Genomic DNA, 21035 nt, shown 5'->3' on the forward strand with positions numbered 1-21035 from the left:
TTCTTTCTACCCTCATTAATGATACTTTAGCTATCTCTACCCCCGCCCCAACCCTTTCTAGGAGCGTTCACTACACTCTCTTGCCCATTTCACTCCTTTCTTCCTCTTCCTCAAAATAAATATAAATAAAATAATCTAGTAAGCTAAAATTTGAAAGAATTTTTTTTTCTTTCACAATTTACATTTTTTTTTTATGATTACTTCAATTACTTATTGAAAAATGTTAACAAGCACCAGTACTTATTAAGGTTTTCTTAATATAGGTTCCACTTAATAAAATAATTAGATAAATGAGAGAAAAATACATAAAAGTAGTCACATAGTTTATTTTAATATTTTTTTCTCTTTATAAGTTATTATCGAGCAACTTACGTTGCCGTTAACACAACCCTTGTTTGCAAATTGGAATCGATCTTTAATGGTTCGTTTTGATTAAGGGAAAGGAAAAGAGAGTAAAGTAAATTTGACCAAAATCAATCTATTTGAGCTAACTCTACTCCCCTCCACTCTCGCTCCTTCCCCCCTCAATTCAAACGGGCAAGTTTGAACTAAAATGAAATTATAAGGATTTTGTCTAAAGTATCCCTAATAATTTCATTTTAAACAAAACTTTAAAAAGGTAAAGATGCAGTAATTGAAAAAACTTGCAAAATTAAATTGTGATTGATCCAAACCATAAGGAGTTAACTTGTATATACACAAATTACAATTTTTTTTTTTAATTTGAACAAAATCTAATTATTTCATTTTAGGGTTTTGTTAATTAGTGTGCTTTTAAGGTATTTTATAATGAATTATTTTTAAAAAGTTTTAATACCAAAAACCAGTTGCATTTTTATCTTTTCATAAAATATTTCTAAAAACATTTCTTAAACTTATACCCTTAGGATCTCTATTAGCTGTTTCCTTCATTTTAATCCAAAATTTAAAGATTCTAATAGAGCAATAGAAATTTTTAGAATTATGTTATGAACAAATCATAAGAAAGGTAAATTGTAATTTATTCAAATAAAAATTCACAATAGTAGATAATAAACATGGATATCATTTAAAGATGATTACCAATTACAAATTGCTATCTTACAATCCCCCCCCCCCCCCCCAAGGGGACGCTATTGATATGGTTTTCATTTGTTTTCTAAAGAGGATTTTTCATGTTAGAGCATCCACATCAGTATGTGGAAAAAATTTTACATTTTGCACCTTTAAAACCTACTTTTTCTATTTTATACTCTCATTTTTACAAAACATCCACATCAGTTCATCTATTATACACATTTATTCAAATAAAATATTCATTTCTTTAACAGTTTCATCTCTCTCACAGACCCAACACAACCCACACAATCACCTTCATTAGCCACCATCTCTCTCAAGATCGACGCCTTCAGCTTCTGATCACACCGGAATCCCAAAGAAAACCAGTAAAAAGAAAAAAAAGAAACAAACCTAGTAAATAAAAAATAAAAAAACTCCAAAGATTGATGAGATGAGAGAAAGATAGAGCTGCTCCTTGGCGTCTAAGTCTTCGTCTTCGTCAACGTGGTGGCCTAATTTCTACTCCTCGATGCTCAGAACAAAGCCTCAGGTTTCTCCGTCAGAGAACTCCGTTCGTGTTGTAGGCGATAAACTCGTTCAGCGACTCGGCTTGCTCGATCTTGTAGGCGACGGACTCGATTTGCTCCTCGGCAATCGGTGGAAGCTAGAGCAGCCCAAATTGATGAGATGAGAGAAAGAGAGAGCTGTGCGCCTGAGTCTCTAATGAAATGAGAAAGAGAGGGAGGTGAGAGTTAGTACAGAGAGGAGAGAGGAAAAACTATTAAAATAATAAATACACATGCTACAGTGCCCGTGTAAATTTACACGGGTATTGTAACAACGTGCATTTATACATGAGTTTACACCCACTGATGTGGGTGTTTTTTACTCAAAATGTGTAAAATTAATAACTTTTTTCCATTTTGCACATTTATACACATTTATGCATTCACTGATGTGGATACTCTTAGACCCATATTTGCATGAGTTACTACTATCTCTATGCATATTCAAAGCTTTTCTGATTGTGTGACTTGTAGACAAAAGCGACAAATTCAAATGCACCGTATTGTATGTAATTGCAAAGTATAAGGTGTTCTGGACTTCATTGCACATGTTCGATGTCACACAAATCAATCATGGTTTGGTCTTGATGAAGTGGTCCTAGAAAAGATTATACAAAGTCATTAAATTGTGATGTCCCCTTTTCTTTTTCTTTTTCTTTTTCTTTTTTTTGAGAATAGATGAGGTATGTTGTGCCAAATCAATTTCACGTGTGTGTGTATATATATAAGTTTTGTGAGTGAAAGTTCTATGTAAATACGTAAGAGTGTTACATACATTACAATACTTTTTTTGATCAAGTCACACATATAAAACAATATAATAGAATTAGAGCCTAACTCTCTACGTAAATACGTGAGTGTTACATACATTACAATACTTTTTTTGATCAAGTCACACTTATAAAACATTATAATAGAATTAAAGCCTAAGCCTTTAGGTTATAGGGTCAAAATGTGAGAGAGAGAGAGAGAGAGAGAGAGAGAATTAGAAATAAAAGTGAATAAAATATTCAAACATAAAATAGAGCATGCACAAATGGGACCTTTTTTTTAATGAAAAGTGCACAAATAGGATTAGAATTATTAACAAAAGTCAATCAAAAATGAAATAGAGCATGCACAAATGGGATTAGAATTATTGATAGAAGGGAATCAAACATGGAATAGAGATTTAATTAGAATTGTTAAGAAAAGTCAATCAATTAAACATGAAATAGAGCATGCATAAATGGGATTAGAAATTGGTAAACAAAAGTGAATCAAACATGAAACAGATGCACAAATGGGATTAGAATTATTGATAAAAGTAAATCAAACATGAAATAGAGCATGCACAAATGAGATTAGAATTTATGTACACCCAACAAAATAGGATTAAAATCGCTCTTTTGCTCTTTCTCTCTCTCTCTCTCTCTCTTTTAATTCTTAGCTATAATTAAATGCATATTAATAATGTTTATTTACTAGTAAAGTAAGATCATTTTGGAGCTGATTGGGTCTTGTGGGAAGCCAAGGCATGGATGGAATCTGCAAGTTTGTTGATAGCATCAACAAGGCCATTAATGCCTTGCCTACTGATTTCTGTCTTAGATTCCTCAATCTTCAGCCTTCTCTCATGCAAACTCAAAAGTTCTCTGTGCCTCCTTTCTTCTCTCGCCTCGCTTGCTTGAAGGGCTTCTGCTATGATAGAAGCGCTTTTGGAAATGGCAGTGCCCACTTCATGTGATGAGCTGCTTGCATTTGCAGTGCCACTGGTCCCCTCTCCACTTTCACCTCCTTTTCTCCTTCTCTTTGCTGGTGAGTCTGAATGCTCACTCGTATCAGAATCTGAGCTATCACACATCTCCAAATCATATACATATGGAATTAAATCAAACCAAAAATAAAAAAAAATTAAAATACTGACTGAAAAATATTAATTATCATTCATCTATAACCATCAACAGTGATGATGAAATCACTCAAAATGTTACCTTCAATTTTCTTCTGAGAATAAATTAATAATAAAACAGATATACATGGTTGCGCGTGGTATGATATTAAATTTTGTGCATCTCAGTTTTACAATTCTGCTGAAAGTACATTGCATAGAAGAGAAATTAAATTCCATAATAAATGTACGTCATACGGTGAAGTTTAGGCATCAATTTTTTTTTTTCCTTGGGTGGAAAAATGAATGGCCAAAATTTTCCAAACGTAAAAATAAAGTAGAGCTTTTGCTCCAGAGAGATTAATGATACCTACATTGCTGATGCTCATATGAGTTTGCTTAATATATTATCTCCTGATATGCTAATCTTAGAACTTGAAAAATGCATAAAAGAGATGGAGAGGTTTTTGATTCATTTAGAGAGAGTACCTACTGTGGGCGTATGCTGAGAACATGTTAGAGCAGGAATTGGTGCTGTTAGTGATGGCAGTGGAGGAAGATTAGGTGCTGGTGGTGCTGGTAGTGCTAATGTTGGAGGTGGAGTAGTAGTAGTAGTAGTAGGAGTAGGGATGTGATGCTGTACTGGAGGCAAAGAAGCAGGTCTGTCCATCACAAAGCCAATATTGGGATTGGAAGCTACAGACATAGGCACACCACTAGTACCAACCACAACCCTTTGACTTACAATTGCTCCTAGTTTCTTCTCCACAACCTCCACCAAAGCCTGATATATCTGAGGGGACATATTGGTGGGCAAGTTCCTCTCTTTTCTCTCATTCCTCTCAATCTTCCAATATGACCCTTCAACATTGTTTCCTTCCCCTCTCTCAGCTCTCCTCCTCTCATAGTCCCTCACTTTCTTGTAATCCCTCATAAGGTTATCCCACTTGTCATTGCACTGGTTTTGGCTCCTCAAACACCCTTTTCTCCAACAATAATCTTCAACCCATTTCCATCTTGGCTCTATAGATTTGTTCCTCCCTTCACTACTAGTGTCCCCACTACTAGTCCTCTTCGTTCTTCTCTCATCATCCATCTTCTTTGCATCAATCAAAATCATTGTCTCATCTGGCGTCCAGTTCCCTTTCCTATAGTCCCTCATTATACTTTTACCCCCTTGTTCAGCCATCAACCAAATGCATGCAAGCAACACACTAACGAGTGAGAGAGAGGGTGTGTGTGCTTGTGTTTGAGAGAGAGAGAGAGAGAGAGAGAGAGCTAGTCTCTAGAAAAGATGGAAGAAGAGTGGCTTATATATCTCCAATGGGCCCTTATATATCTCTCTTTTGATTTGATGTGTTTGTGTGTGTTCAAAGTTCAAACTAGTCAAATCCCACAAAAGATTTCTAGTTCAGGTAAAACATAATTAAGGTATACCTAAACATATGGATCAATGGCTCCATAACCATAACACAGTCTGAGACAAAATGGGGTCTTGCTGTTTCCATGATTTTTGTGGTTTATGTGAGCATCTGAAAATGATTACATTACAAGTAGTGATACACCAAAGGTGTGTTGATGCATGTTTTCACCATCTTTTTCTACTACTCCTTTTTCTTAAAATGTTCAACCTTTTTGGAGCTTTATCTTTGATTTGCACTCTCTCCCCTTAAAATCTTCAAAAATCTTCAAAGTTTAAAGGTGAAATCTAAATCTACTTATTCAAACCAGTGCTCCCCACAGAGTAAGGGGAACCCTGTGAGAGAGAGAGAGAGAGTCATGAAGCGTACCATTATAAGAAAAGGCCAAGCAAACCCATTCAAACTGACAGATCAACAAACCCCAAAAAATTTCAGAGAGAGAAAGAGAGAGATTTGAAAAGAAAAGATATGGTGTTTGTGTTAATGTGTATGAGCATGACTACCACTACCCCTACTACACGTGGTCAAGCCCCCAATCATCACACCCGTTTGAATTACAAGTATTCATTATTTCATTGTGTGTTAAAAGACTTAAAGTTACTGCAATGGAAGCCAGTCCCAAAAGTGTAGGGCTTGTGGGACTCTATGACACTATGACTCTATTTGCCTCTCTTTTTGAGAATGAACTCAGTTGCACTTCCACCTATACCACAAAGAATTTTGTCTGTTTTATTTCTCATCGGCTCATAGCTCATCAATAACAAAAAAAAATTAAATGATAGAATATGACATGCAGTCACATACACAAATTATAATAAAGGAATTAATATTTCAAAATTAAAAAAAAAAGAATTAAAAATTCATCTCCATCACTCTCATCAGGTGCATGGGAAATATGGTAAAAAAAATTACTTTAGTTGAAGACCTTTTCTTTTATTAGAGCATTCTCATTGGCATTTGCAAATAAGAAATGTAGAGAAAAAGTACAATCAAGGCACAAAAAGGTGTTGACAATCGGACTTGTAAAACGCCAGAATTGCAAAAAAAATTTGCAATTGTGCTACAGTGCCATCCTAAATGTAGGATGACACTGTAGCACAATTGTAAAAATTATAATATATTTTAATTGATAAAGTGGAAGAGAAATGAAGGAGAAGAGAGAAAGAGAGTTGTATTGGAATATATTATATTATTTTAGTAAGTAATATATATTATTTTAATAGGTAAAATAGGAAAATAAAATTTGGGGTGTTGGGTGTGCCGTAAAATGGTATGGTATAATTGATAAAGTAACTTTTTAAAATGACAAAAATAGGATAGGATATAATTTTCCATTGCGAATGCTCTTACAATCTAACGACTACATGTTACACCTATAAGAAAGTCTATTCCTCACCTAAATTCATTTTAAGGCCTTTTGTACTTTTTATAATTTTTTTGATGAAAAAATAATAATTAGCTTGTCTTCTACATAAAAATAAAAAGTTGTTAGACCCAGAACATTGATCAGATAGGTATGATATTTTGTGTCATTCCTCTGTGCAGACTTACTTTTGTTTGTATAGAATACTTGTGATGAACCAAATATTGCAACACTACCATCCTAAAAGGCACAACTTCATTTGATACTTCCTTTAAGCTTCAAAATTACTTATGTGTTTTAAAAATTTATATTAAGCTATATTTTGTTTCCATTAAATGCAAGGCAAACTGTCTGAATCCTATAGATGAAAAAAAATTCCATATTTCAAAATTTTATGGTTTAGGGTTTAGTTCATAGTGAAATTATTTTTTAAAAGCTACTATTTAACAAATCATTCACAAACATTAATATAACATTCAGCACAAATTTAAGACTATACTTATTCAGCAAAAAGAACTTAACTATAATTTGACAAAAAATAGTGAAGATGAAAGTTTGTACTCACTAGCTAAATGATTTGTTACCAAAATTAAGTTTATAATTAGAATGGTATCAATATAATTGATATGAACAATGCTACATGCACACTATTTTTCACAATAAACTTAACAATTATTGAGTTATCAAGTTATTATTAATTCTCATATGAGTTTATCATTTATACTAATATATATATATATATAAAGAGAGAGAGAGAGAATTTCAACTTATAATGAATGTTTCATGATAATTTGTCTTTATCTCAAATTTAAACATTAATTTACTTTAATGTGTAGACCGTGTTTAAATCATATATATCATGAACTCACTATTGATACCGTTTTATTGTCTATTATTTACAACTTATCACCATCGGTTATAATAAAATTTGTGGGAAAAAAGGAAAAAAAAAAAAAAAAAAGTTGACCTCAGACCACTGACTAATTAATGGGGGGGCCAATGTGTGCATGGTGGATGGGTTGTAGACTTGTAGTTGTAGTGTCAATGATAGAGTGCGAAGCACCATAGTACAAATACTTTAATTTGTTGAAGAAAATCAAGCAGAAGAAATCTACATCAAAAGGCTAAACAGCCCCTAAATCCTAATCATTTGGTTAACCTCACAAATCATCATTCATATAAATCCCATGCAATCGCAAAGAATATATATAATAATTGCAAGTTAAAATTTAACCCCTATCCTTCATCTAATTTACATGACCACCCCCAAAATTTGGATTTTGTGAGTTCTGACGAAGAGGACAGTTTTGTCCTCTTAAGAAAATACAGATGTCAATTTCGTCTTTTGAGGCAAGGACATTTAAAGCCTGGATGCCACGTAGGAAACTTTTTTGTTTTTTTTGTTTTTTTTTTTGTTTTGTTTTTTATTATGCCAGCTTGGACATGAGAGTTGTAAGAGTTTGAGAGGGGCTACTGGTTTGACTAGGGTTTGACCAGAGAGGACAGCTCTATGTTATGGGGGTCATGACTCGTGAGAACCCTGACCAGTCTCTTTCGTTCTTAGTTTTTGGAGTCTAGCCTGCAGTTTTTAGGGTACACCAAAATTAAGGGTAGTTTCGTCATTGGCAAATGCAAAATAAAATAAGATAAAAATAATAAAATTTTTAATAATTTCAATATTTTTCTAAGGTAAGATTTAAAAATTGTTCTTAAAAAATATCCAATTTGCCCCATAAACAAAATCCACGCTTAAACTATTTGAAAGTTCTTTACTCCTTTAAGTCTTTCGCTCTCTTCCAAGGCTTGACCGCTTGATTTGACTACAAAAGAGCACTTGCATCAATTATGGTAAAATCGCATCAACTGTGGTTAGGTAAAACATAAAAAGTACATTCTGATTCTAAAATGTAGAGAAATTTTTGCCCAAGCAACGATTATGAGTATGTTTGGATAGCATTTATTGTTGCTAAAAGTTACTAAAAACTGATTGTTGCTAAAAACACTGTAACAAAATAATTTTTAAATATATGAATAGTACCGTGAGACCCACTTTTAATATTTTTAATATGTGAACAGTGCATGAACAGTACACGCACAGTACATGCACAGTGTTTTTTCTCACAAAAGTCAATAAATCCGGCTGCTAAAATTAAAAAAAAAAAAAAAAAACAGAAAATGCAACGCGACTTTGAGTGGTTTAAAGTGCTATTCAAACCGGGTCTATATATGCAAGTGTTTGGGTAGTCAATATAAATAATGGAGGAGAGGAATAGTGGCATTTACCTAAATTCAAGGGATGATTTTTGTATCTTACCCAATAAAATAAATCAAACAAATTAGGGATTTGGATCTTGTGCAATAGTTAGCACTATTTCACCATGTAATTACCAACCACGTGATATGTAAAAGTTTATTCGATAAAAATTCTATTGATCTTTCTAAATTTTTTTTACCTTTTCAACTTTAATATCCCTCATTGGATTGTAAGAAAAAATTTAGGACCATGCCCTTTTATGCCAAAACTTTGCCTCAATTTTGATATAGTGGGCTATAAGTAATGAAGAAAAAATAATGGGTTAATATAAAAGTGACAAACAACTAACTATAATTTACTATATACACCCCCCCCCCCCCCCCACCCCACATATGTGTGTGTGTGTGTATGTATATATATACACACACTTTTTATTTGATAAGTTATATATATACACACACCCAACAAAAAAAGAGCTTAGTATTTTCAATCAAAATTATGTTTGATGGTGATCTTTCATAAAATAAAAATCATTTTTTACCATTTTCATAATAAAATTCTTAAAAAGTTTCATTTTAAATACAAATGATCAAATTTTATACTAAAGTAAGTAAAAAATATTTCAATTGAACTAATGAAATTTTCAAAAACATGAATGATCCAAAACTTGGAGGAATAAGTTAGGATCTAAAGTCCAAACATATATGAAACTATCTTGTTCTAACCTATTATATAACAACTAAAGAGACATTTTATGTGTAGTTTTAGTCACAAGATTTTTTTTTTAAATGAATCAATGATTTGTTAATCGTCACATAGTAGGTTGAAAAGGATAGATCTAAATATTTTTTGTGCCAAACTTTATCAAATATTTAACAAATATAAAAGCTCATTTTACAAAAAAATATATATAAATTGAGAAAAATAAAGTTATGTCTTTATAACTATTAAACCAATTATTTTTTTAAGTGAATCATTGGACTAACTCAAATATTTGGAGGGTGGAGGGCAACTCCTATTTTTGTAGGCTAAATTTTGAAAATATTAAAATAAGGGTTGTGTTAATTGGCATCGTAAGGTGCCTGTTAACTACAATCTAGAGTACTTTTTTTGCAGCTTTATGTCATATTTTTGCAACTTTTAAGTTGTGGAGTTAGTTTTATAGAGAAAAAAAAATATTAAAATAAATTGTGGGGTCAATTTTATATTTTTTTCTTTTATTTATTCATTTTTTTTATTAAATGTGACCTACATTAGTGCAACCTTAACAAACACAACACAATATTTGTTAACATTTTCCTTTAATAATTATATAAATTCTAAGGAAATTTTCAAAATGGGGGGCCCTCCCATATATGTAGCTCCACCTTTGCCGTGAATTACTGAAGGGTAATTGTATGATGCAGTAGTATCTCAATCCGCCGACTCTCTCTCTCTCTTCGCTATTAACTACTATATTTCCTTATTTTATAGTGGGCCACTGTGTCAGAACTTCAATTTGGAGTTTGATAGAGATGCGAGACCACGTGTATGTAAGATCAGATGTCCACACCAACTATGGTGCTACCCCCACCCCACATATCCAAACCACTTCCATAAATTCTATAATTAATTACATCTCATATATTTACCCAAAATAATAATAATAATAATAATAATAATAATAATAAGAAATGACAAAATTTAGGTATAATATTTTTGGTGTTATTCTTTAGGTTTTTCACTTAAGTTTGAGCCATGTGATTACTTAATTAAAAAAAAATATACTTTCATCACATGAGGAAAAATTCACATAATAAAATTTTAAAAGAGAGACCAAAGGAACAATACTTAAATATTGTACCTAAGTCTTGCACGGTAAGAAATATTTCATAATAAGATTCTTTACAATATTTCATAATAAGAAATAAAATAAATATCAGATATTTATTATTTCATGGGTTTCATTTAAGATTTTTGTCCCCTTAATAGTTTACAGCCCAAATTTATGTACAACATAGAGACGTCATATTCATGTCATCCCACAAATGAGAGGGAGACTCAACTTTTTTTTTTTTCAATTTAATTTTTTTAAGAGTATGTTTGGATACCGCTTATTACTGAAAACTAAATATATTGTAACAAAATAATTTTTAAATATGTGAATAGTGCTGTGAAATCCAGTTTTAATGAAAATTCTACTAAATTAGACAACTTTTGGGTCCTATAAACAGTGCACAGGACCCACTAACAGAGATGCAAACGCACTAAAATTTCATTTCAGTGCAATCCAAACCCACTATGTGCCAGTTTTGGAAGCACGTTTTGCATGTTTCCTAGCTGTGAGTTTTTGGATGGTGGGTCTCGTGCACTGTTCATGAGACTCGCAAGTACTTTTTTAGCAAAATTTTCATTAAAATTGGGTCTCATGACATTATTCACACATTTAAAAATTATTTTATTACAGTATTTTTAGTTTTCAATAATAAACGGTATCTAAACAAACCCTCTAAATCTGATATTTGCATGGCAAAACCAAAACTCAGGCATTTCAGGCCTACCCCTAATTGCCATACCAATTTTCCTCCTTTTCTAAATCTAATCTTCATGGGCTTTCGCCATGGCTGCAATTGGGATTTTTTTTTTTTTTTTTTTATATTAACTACTATATTTCCTTATTTTATAGTGGGCCACTGTGTCAGAACTTCAATTTGGAGTTTGATAGAGATGCGAGACCACGTGTATGTAAGATCAGATGTCCACACCAACTATGGTGCTACCCCCACCCCACATATCCAAACCACTTCCATAAATTCTATAATTAATTACATCTCATATATTTACCCAAAATAATAATAATAATAATAATAATAATAATAATAATAATAAGAAATGACAAAATTTAGGTATAATATTTTTGGTGTTATTCTTTAGGTTTTTCACTTAAGTTTGAGCCATGTGATTACTTAATTAAAAAAAAATATACTTTTATCACATGAAGAAAAATTCACATGATAAAATTTTGAAAGAGAGACCAAAGGAACAATACTTAAATATTGTACCTAAGTCTTGCATGGTAAGAAATATTTCATAATAAGATTCTTTACAATATTTCATAATAAGAAATAAAATAAATATCAGATATTTATTATTTCATGGGTTTCATTTAAGATTTTTGTCCCCTTAATAGTTTACAACCCAAATTTATGTACAACATAGAGACGTCATATTCATGTCATCCCACAAATGAGAGGGAGACTCAACTTTTTTTTTTTTCAATTTAATTTTTTTAAGAGTATGTTTGGATACTGCTTATTACTGAAAACTAAATATATTGTAACAAAATAATTTTTAAATATGTGAATAGTGCTGTGAAATCCAGTTTTAATGAAAATTCTACTAAATTAGACAACTTTTGGATCCTATAAACAGTGCACAGGACCCACTAACAGAGATGCAAACGCACTAAAATTTCATTTCAGTGCAATCCAAACCCACTATGTGCCAGTTTTGGAAGCACGTTTTGCATGTTTCCTAGCGGTGAGTTTTTGGATGGTGGGTCTCGTGCACTGTTCATGAGACTCGCAGGTACTTTTTTAGCAAAATTTTCATTAAAATTGGGTCTCATGACATTATTCACACATTTAAAAATTATTTTATTACAGTATTTTTAGTTTTCAATAATAAACGGTATCTAAACAAACCCTCTAAATCTGATATTTGCATGGCAAAACCAAAACTCAGGCATTTCAGGCCTACCCCTAATTGCCATACCAATTTTCCTCCTTTTCTAAATCTAATCTTCATGGGCTTTTGCCATGGCTGCAATTGGGATTTTTTTTTTTTTTTTTTGCGCTTATTTATGGGCTTGATTCCTTTTGGACATAGTGGCCTTTTGAATGAAGAATGAAGATTGTAGGCCAGTGTCACTCGTGGGTTGGATCAGGCTTTTGGGCCTTTGGCATAGGGAAAAAAAAAAACAAAAGTATCCTCTACACTATCTTAGTTGTCTCTTCTCCTAATTAACTCAATCCTATTTCCAAACCACCTAACCTCAACAATCCCTTTTTAAGAAATTTTTTTAATATTATCCGTACCATCTTTCTATTTTTATATTTTCTTCTTCTTCTCTCTCTCTCTCTCTCTCAACTACCAAACTAAAGTTTTCAAAAAAAAAATGGACAACATTATATTATATAAAAGTGAAAATTATTTTTTAATGAAAATACAAAGACATAAAAAAAATAAATATAAAAAAACCAAAATTATGCTTAAAATTTAAAACACAAAGAATCAATGTTTAATTTTATTTTTTTTTTAAATTAATGTTATGAAAATTCATAATGAGTTTTTATTCAAACACAACAAAATCTCACAACATTTTTACAATGTGATGAGATGTCAACTCGCCATAGTTATGAACAAAATTATTAATTTTTTCAATTAAGGGTATACCTAGTATTTTACATGATATTTTTTTATAGATATAATATAATCTTTTTTTTTTTTAAAGAATATATCCTTTAAATTTGTGAAGCTAGTAGAAATTGGTAATAACAATTGGGTATTTTGCATATTACCAATACATTAGGGGGATATTGCCCGATTTAAAAGTTTATGGGGAGATTGAATTGTACCCCATAGTTAAAGGGGGGAGTGCAATTAATCCAAGATTAAATAATATATTAAGTTTTAAATTTATGGTCTAAAGTTCAATAGTCTAAAAAGTTTACAAGAGAATAAAAGAAAAACTAAATGCCCCGGACCAAATATCAACCTTAGGTGCATTTGTTATAATATATCAAATATGAAATAAAGTTATAAAAACCAACATTTAAATTTTACTTAGATTTATCTTGGTAGGTGTATGGGGTAAAAACTGAATAACTCTCTTGAGTTGGGCCCTTAATCGAAACAACTAATTTGTAAAGATGGGCTTAAAAACTACTTTTAAAATAGTGAAAAGAAATTTAAAGTAAAAAGATTTAAATATTGTAAAATATGATAAATGAAGAAAGTTCTTCTTTTATAAACTCACCTCAGTTTGTCCAAGGAAGGCTAATACATAGTGATAATCACAATATAATATTCAAGTTTTTTACAATAATCTCTCTCTCCAGACTTAATCTTATTTTTTTAGATCCCTTAACACAATGGATCTTTTTCTATTTATAGGTTAGTTGCTTCCATCTCAACTGTCCACTTGTAGGGTGGATGATTCTTCAAGTGAGATACTTGTCTCATCTTTCCTCTCACCTCCTTTTGAGGCTGAGATGTGAATGTAACAGGCTTTTTGAGCACTATTTAAGAGGGTCATTCGGCCATAAATACGGCATGGCTGGTTGGTGTAATGTATTTAATGTGGAGGAGATAGTTGCTTTATCATGAAGTTTCCTCCAACCTTCACTTGAGTAAATTATTATTCTTTTGCCAAATTACATGTATTCTAGGTGTAGCTGATAATCTTCAATTGCCTGCCTATGCTTCTGAGCTTGCCCTTCTCCTCGGCCTAGGGTTTTTTGATTCAAACCATCTTTAGGTTGGTCTTCTTGAAACACCAGGTGGTGGTCGGTTTTCGAACAAGTCTTCTGTGGGCCAAATCTTTTTAACTTTGGATTTGAAATGCTTGGTTTGATCCTAATTCTCTTTCATTAGCGCACAATTGAGCCTTCTTTAAGCTCAAACCAGGCCCAATCCTCTCTGATTGAACCTTCGCCCCCACAGTAGGATAATGCATGGACGGTGTATTAGGTTGATTTGGCCCAACTGATTCAGATAAGTTTAATAATATTTTTAAAAATGTCAATGATGTCTTATAGAAGGTATCTAACATTAAAAATATATTGCACAAATTTTATTAAAAACATCTGCCATATTTAATAATTTTTTTTTATAAATATTAAATCTATATAATAAATCTTTATGATTTTTATGTACTGAAGATGACTAAAGAAATTTTGATATAAATTATAAAATACGGAAAAGGCTTATGGGAATTTTTTTTAATACTAATAAATTCAATAATGGATATTGACCAATACATATTATCCAAAAATTACCTCCAAATATACCTCAAAAAAATTACATCAAATTTTTTTGTTTTATCATATATATATATATATATATATATACACATTATTAACTTTCAATCTTAACTAATAAATAAAGAAATTAAATTTAATAAAAACGGGTGTAAATCTTTTAATTCACACTAGCCAATAAAAACATGTCACATTAAATTTTTACTTAAATTTATTGTAAAATCAATACATCTTAACGCGCCTAATATCATCTCAACAAACAAACAAAAAACCTATTTCACGTTTTCCTCAAAATTTCACTCCCTCCTCCTCAGCTCCTGTGGCTTCAACTGCAATTCTCACTGAACCTCTGTTTGATGCCGCACTGCCTCGCCATACCTAGGTGATTTGTTCTTGTCCTCAATATTGATGGGTTTTGCTATATTTTGATTGATTTGGCCATTGCTATATTTTGATATCTTCACGGTTTGGGTATTGGTATTTTGAAATAAGGGCATATATGGGTTTTGCGGGGTAAGGACGAATTAATAATGGCCAATGCTGCATCTACAAATTTTGACTTGAAAAATGTCTAGATATTTATAAGAGTTCTATGTTCGTAGCTATGCAGACTTGCCCATTATTAATGAAAGAAGGAATTAAGTGGGAATTCACAATAATAACGAAAGCATCAGAAGCCAAGTCGAAGTTAAAATTGTTATAGGAAATAATGAAAACTTATGTGACATGAAGACTTTGAAAGTGCTTACAAGGTGTTTGTCAAAATGCCTGACTGGAAGATTTTTGTGATATGAAGACTTTGAAAGTGTATTTCTGGTATTAAACTTGCAATATATTTTCTGGTTTACATGGAGGTCCGGTGAGGTAGTGCAGCGGCAAATGGAGGTCCGGTGAGGATTGTGACTGGAGACGCAGGAGCTGAGGGAATACGTGAAATTGGGTTTTTGTTTGTTTGTTTATTTGTTTGTTGAGATGGTATTAGGTGTATTAAGATGTATTGATACAGGGTTAGACCTACAAACCAACCTTAACAAATTTCTGGGTCGATTGGTTCCATTTGTTCAAAAATTTCACAACTGCATCTGCCATAGAGAGTATTTCCTTACTTTTTGAGTTCATATGATACTATCTACTCTATTCTATTTTCTGTTCAAGTAAAATTATATATCTAGTTGTGTTCCTTCATAGATTCTTGTGAAATTTGTACTGGGTTTGGTGTCTTCATTTTTCTTGCTACTGCTTTTGCTCTTTTTGCTGCTCAAGTGGGGTCTAATTCTAATGTTTTTCTCAAAACTGTGCCTTGCCTTTCGCTTTTGTGTTTAATTTCTGTTTTTATCTAATGTAGTGTTTAAGTCTCTCTCTCCTTTTTACAGGCACCAGCGAAGTGAGGAAACGCAGTGAACACACTCCACAACACAATCACAGCCAAGCCACTCTCTGCAGTCTCACTCCCAAATGGTTCTTATACTTTTTTAGCTAAGGTTTTGTAACTATCATTTCCACAATTACATTTTTATTTTATTTTGCATCTATAGCTATTATCTATATATCTCTGTCTGTCACAAGAATTTCAATTTTTTTTTTTTATTATTATCGAATTTTAAATAAAAATAATTTCCATGATCGATTATGCTCCTGATTATTTGCTGGGATTTTATGCCATATGTGTATTTGTTGTTTTAAAATTTGAAGGAGTACTAGATGGTGTACTGTGTTTGTGTGTGAGAGAGAGAGAGAGAGCTTGCTTTTCTGAAACCATGTTAAGAAAGGTCAGACCAAGTTGTGATTTTCCAATGCAGCATCTCTGAAATAGTCTTTCATTGGATTTGAAACCCAACGTTTCTTAGATTCGAAACTAAAAAATCATTGCTTTCCTTTTCTTCAAACACTATACATACTCTGCCAAGTGCTTTCAAGATAACGCCTATAACAAGGCTTTTATGTTGCGGTCGGACGGTGATAGTTAGTACCCATTGGAGAAGTATATGGAAATTGCATGTGTGAATTGTATTGGGAGATAATTATGGATACAGGGCACCTATATCTTCATAATGATATAGGTGAAGAAATGTGGGGTCTTGTATTTTGCTTGTTTTGGGTTTGCTGGGTCATGCAAAAGGCGATAATTGAACTATTTGAAGAATTTTTGGGAGGAAGCAAATGTTGGAGGGCACACTTTGGTGAACATTATAGCGATGAAATTTGGAAGGCAATTCCTTTGTGTATGATGTGGTTTCTGTGGAGAGAGGATTGCACATACTTTTGAGGTTTGTGAATTACTAGTAATTTGGATCTCTTGTTTGGGTCGAGGAATTGGTTTGGGAATCATTCATTAGAAATTTGAAATTTCGTCCCGTTATGTTTGATGTGGCTATTGTGGTTTGAGTGAATTAGTCAGATTTTTGAAGATGAAGAAAGATCAAGGGCCCAGTTGGAGTTGTTGCTGAATAGAACTCTGTTTGATTGGGCTCTTGCATGGGGTCTTACAAATTGCCACTCCCTATTTTGCGTATAATTCTTTTGCCTCAGAGCAGCTTGACCTCCAATTCTACTCTCCCTGCAATTTTTTTATTCTTTGAAGCTATAAGATTGTTTTAAAAATGTTGTTGGCATTACATGTTTGATGATATTTTGTATGAAACATGGTTGTAGTAAATTATAACCGGTTCTGCACGACTCCTTTGCCACCATTTATTTGGCAATATGTCTAATTGTTTGATGAGATAATGGATAGAGGAAAATTGTGATTTAGTATATTAGACCAATTTGGGAATTGTATGACTATAGAGCTTGTTATGGTCCATGTAGGACCTGATATGTCATGCCTTAATAGTTAAATTGTATCTAACTAATGGTTCAAACAGTTATCATAATAGTGGAGTGATATTAAGAAGATTAACATGGCTGTAAAAATAAGGGAATTATTTTAAAAGGCCCTTGGAGATTTGGCTTTGCACTTTGGTGAAATCGTGTTCAAACTTTATAAGCATATTCAACCCCCCCTCTCCCAAACCTTTCACAACTACTTTAGGAAGGACAGATCATGGCATTTTACTGTGCTATTCTAATTGATGAGTCATGAGAGAATTGAGCTGGTTTGCACTAAGTGATGCACAAAAAGTAGGGTTCGTGCTTAGTTCTAGGAAAAACGCTAGAGTCATAAATTCTTTGAGTCCAATAATTTGATGATTTGTAGGCACCAAACAATTAGAAAATGGTTAGGGGCATAACTGGGTTTGTGCCAATCCAGCTAAATTCTTTTATCTTTTATTTGTTTATCATGCATAGTTTCATCAAACATTCATCTTTGAGGTATCTTTTACAAACCCTCCAGCTCAAATTGAGAGGTGCAACACTTTCACAGAAAGGTGAGCAAGGCATCAACCTTCAGGAGAGCTTTCAATAATGCATCCAAATCACTCATGCTTAGAAAAGGATGCAATCATATCTCCAATCAAACCATTACAATTTGCCTTTAAATTAGTAACATAATTTAATAAAAATCTCAATGGCTCAACACTTGTATCTGTTATACACTTATTTTCATCAATATTGTTTGATCATGGTATAAATATTGAAAATTTTATCGATACAATTTGATAAAATGGAAAATATAGAAAACTGTTTTGAAATGTTTTGTTTGATAAATTTGGAAAATCTATTTTAAACAAGAATTGAAAAATTGTAAGTCACTTTAACACCCAATGTGAATGCCCTGTTTTGCATCTAGTAACAGTGGGTGTTTTGGATGGCGTTGATATAACACTGGTTAGCAAGTCTTGGATAAATGATAAATTCTCCTAGTAGGTCATGCCTAGAGCATTTTAATGAAGCCTAAGTGGTTTTTTTTTTTTTTGGGAGATGCATTCCGGCGCATAAGAGATGAAGATATGAAAATTAAGTTTCCACTGAAAAAGTTTTTTGTTGTCAAAAAAAAGTGGACACCATAGGTTTGAAATACCATTGTATCCATAAAAATAATAATAGATACAAAAGAACTCAAGTTGCCTCTTATATAGAGTTGATGAGTTATACTAGGTTTTTTCATTGGGAGGCTTTTTTCCTTCACAAAAATAGCATTATTCTTGCATTGTAATTTCTTTCACTTTTTTATTTTTTAAATTGTTGGTATAATTTCAACTTAGGACTTATCACACCCCATCCAACTTCATCCTTTACTTCTTGAGACGAGCTTGAGGATTTTTTTTTTCCCTCAAACCTAAGATGGCTATATCTGATTGTTTTATTGTTTTGTTTGAGTGAAGCTAAGATTAAGACTGTGTCTATTCCATTATTAATGTTCTTCTATGTATGGGCTATACGTGCTGAAATTATTTGTAAACATTTTACAAAGCAAATTCCAAGATAATAAGAGAATCTCAGGATGTCTTCTTACCTTCATATAGTATAATGGGATTCCCCAAACCTGATACTGACTTATTACACTTCTTAACCTGATCCCTGTTGATTGGACCACTTATAGCTCACTGAATTTTTTATTTTATTGATAGTTTCTTCCATTTTGAAGATGAAGTTCATAATTATCTGTTTACTCTGTTCATGTCACATCCCATTTCTTATAATTTTGTTGGTAGATTCAGGTTTCACCCTCAATTGAGACAACTATTGCTTGGTCTCACTGCTGTTTGGCTACAGTGTTTTTAGAAGAGCCCATTCCACCCAATGATATTGGGTTCCATAATTTTTTGAGGTATTGTGACACAGATTACAGAATCTTTGTCACCTGTCTGGCTCTCTCTCTCTCTACCATACAAACGCCTGAAATCAGATTATCAACAGCTGGAGACCATGCAGACTGTTTCACATCTTCATTCATCCTTGTACTTCTCTAACAGGTTTCTCTCTCTCTCTCTCTCTCCCTCTCTTGCATGCATGCACATGCATTGTGCTTGATGTCTATCAACTTCTTATTTAAGTTTTAAAGAATTTGCAGAAGAAACACTATAAATCCAGATAGGCGGACAAAAATGCAATCCTCTTATCAACTTCACTTTGCAGTAAGACCTTCGACTTATAAATTTCTAATGCCTGTGCCACCAACTAGATTGTGTGCTATTCCAAACAAAGATGATGGTTACCCATCTGTCCATGTGTTAGAAGAAGATACAAATACCAACCACGCACCTAATTCAGAACCAGAGACTTTATTTAGCAAATGGTCACCACCTAGGTATCTGTGGAGGGGATTGACAGTTCCTATACTGGCAGGGCAGGTTATTATCAGGACAATAAAGGGAAAAGTCCACTGGAGGAATACTATCCAACAGCTGGAGAGAGTTGGGCCAAGATCATTGGGTGTCTGTCTTCTAACTTCAGCTTTTGTTGGGATGGCTTTCACCATCCAATTTGTTAGGGAATTCACCAGATTGGGATTAAACAGATCTATTGGTGGGGTATTAGCACTGGCCTTCTCAAGGGAGCTGAGCCCCGTGGTTACATCAATAGTTGTAGCGGGGCGAATTGGAAGTGCATTTGCAGCAGAGTTAGGAACAATGCAGGTTTCTGAGCAAACTGACACATTAAGAGTCCTTGGGGCAGACCCTGTTGATTATCTTGTGACTCCTAGGGTAATTGCCTCCTGTATTGCGCTGCCATTTTTGACTCTTATGTGTTTCACAATGGGGTTGGCATCTAGTGCGCTCTTGGCTGATAGTGTTTATGGGATTAGCATTAACATTATCTTGGATTCTGCTCAGAGAGCACTTAGAGCTTGGGACATAATTAGTGCGATGATAAAGTCGCAAGTGTTTGGTGCAATAATATCTGTTGTGAGCTGTGCATGGGGGGTTACTACTTTGGGAGGTGCTAAAGGTGTTGGGGAGTCTACTACTTCAGCTGTGGTTATCTCACTTGTTGGTATCTTTATGGCTGACTTTGCACTCTCTTACTTATTCTTCCAAGGCGCTGGAGATTCACTTAAGAGTTGCGTATAAACAGTTGGTGAGTCTGTTGTTTAATGGGAGTTTCTGCCATTCTTGTCAGTCAATGGATATTGCCTAGAATTTAGATGAGCAAAACACATATCATGTATAAATAGTTGCTACTTTATGATTTTTAGCCATTGTGCATTCCAGCTTGGTTTCCCCTTCCTATTACTTTATATTTTAGGGTGGGGAGTGTTGGGGATGTCGCTTCCCCCATTATATGTTGACTTCCATATTTGTTGTTTAAGGACTTCTATAGGCAATGTTGATTCCTCCTTTTTTAATATTCAAGACAAGATGAATAAGGGGATTTTAACTTATCAAAAAATGAATAAGGGGATTTTGGTTAATGGTACTTTTTTTTAATAATTAATTTTCAAAGTAGGATCACTTTGAATATTTTGGGAGCCTTTTCATAATTCCCTTTTGAACGGACAAATTCAGGTATACACAACACATAACATATCTGACAATGCTAGATAACAAGTCTATGTTAGAATTGTCTTTCCAAAAGGCGAGTATTCTGAAATCGTCTTTGCAAAGGTCAAGTTCAAAAAT

General features: G+C 32.9%; 2 protein-coding genes across 7 annotated transcripts; one reads left to right on the forward strand and one right to left on the reverse strand.

Annotated features, from left to right (window-relative positions):
• Positions 1 to 2886: 2886 nt before the first annotated feature.
• LOC111997125 (trihelix transcription factor ASR3) lies at positions 2887 to 5241 on the reverse strand. Of its 2 annotated transcripts, none has more exons than XM_024029178.2 (2): positions 3964 to 5241; positions 2887 to 3431 (listed from the first exon to the last, which is right to left on the reverse strand). In XM_024029178.2, exons 1-2 carry the CDS (start codon positions 4661 to 4663, stop codon positions 3082 to 3084), a joined length of 1050 nt encoding a protein of 349 aa, XP_023884946.2. In that variant the 5' UTR covers positions 4664 to 5241; the 3' UTR covers positions 2887 to 3081. The 2 variants fall into 2 exon arrangements, with proteins under 2 accessions (XP_023884946.2, XP_023884947.2); XM_024029179.2 differs by having other exon boundaries at positions 3193 to 3436.
• A 9539-nt stretch (positions 5242 to 14780) lies between these two features.
• On the forward strand, positions 14781 to 20761 carry LOC111997128 (protein TRIGALACTOSYLDIACYLGLYCEROL 1, chloroplastic). Of its 5 annotated transcripts, none has more exons than XM_065775128.1 (4): positions 14781 to 14914; positions 15906 to 16013; positions 19128 to 19388; positions 19478 to 20761. In XM_065775128.1, the coding sequence occupies exons 3-4, from the start codon at positions 19342 to 19344 to the stop codon at positions 20484 to 20486; spliced, it is 1056 nt and encodes a 351-aa protein (XP_065631200.1). In that variant the 5' UTR covers positions 14781 to 14914; positions 15906 to 16013; positions 19128 to 19341; the 3' UTR covers positions 20487 to 20761. The 5 variants fall into 5 exon arrangements, with proteins under 5 accessions (XP_065631200.1, XP_065631202.1, XP_065631199.1 ...); XM_065775130.1 differs by having other exon boundaries at positions 19134 to 19388; positions 19470 to 20761; XM_065775127.1 differs by having other exon boundaries at positions 19134 to 19388.
• Positions 20762 to 21035: the final 274 nt, after the last annotated feature.

The sequence above is a fragment of the Quercus suber genome, unplaced genomic scaffold, assembly GCF_002906115.3.
Source record: "Quercus suber isolate HL8 unplaced genomic scaffold, Cork oak 2.0 scaffold_105, whole genome shotgun sequence".
In the NCBI taxonomy this organism is placed as follows: domain Eukaryota; kingdom Viridiplantae; phylum Streptophyta; class Magnoliopsida; order Fagales; family Fagaceae; genus Quercus; species Quercus suber.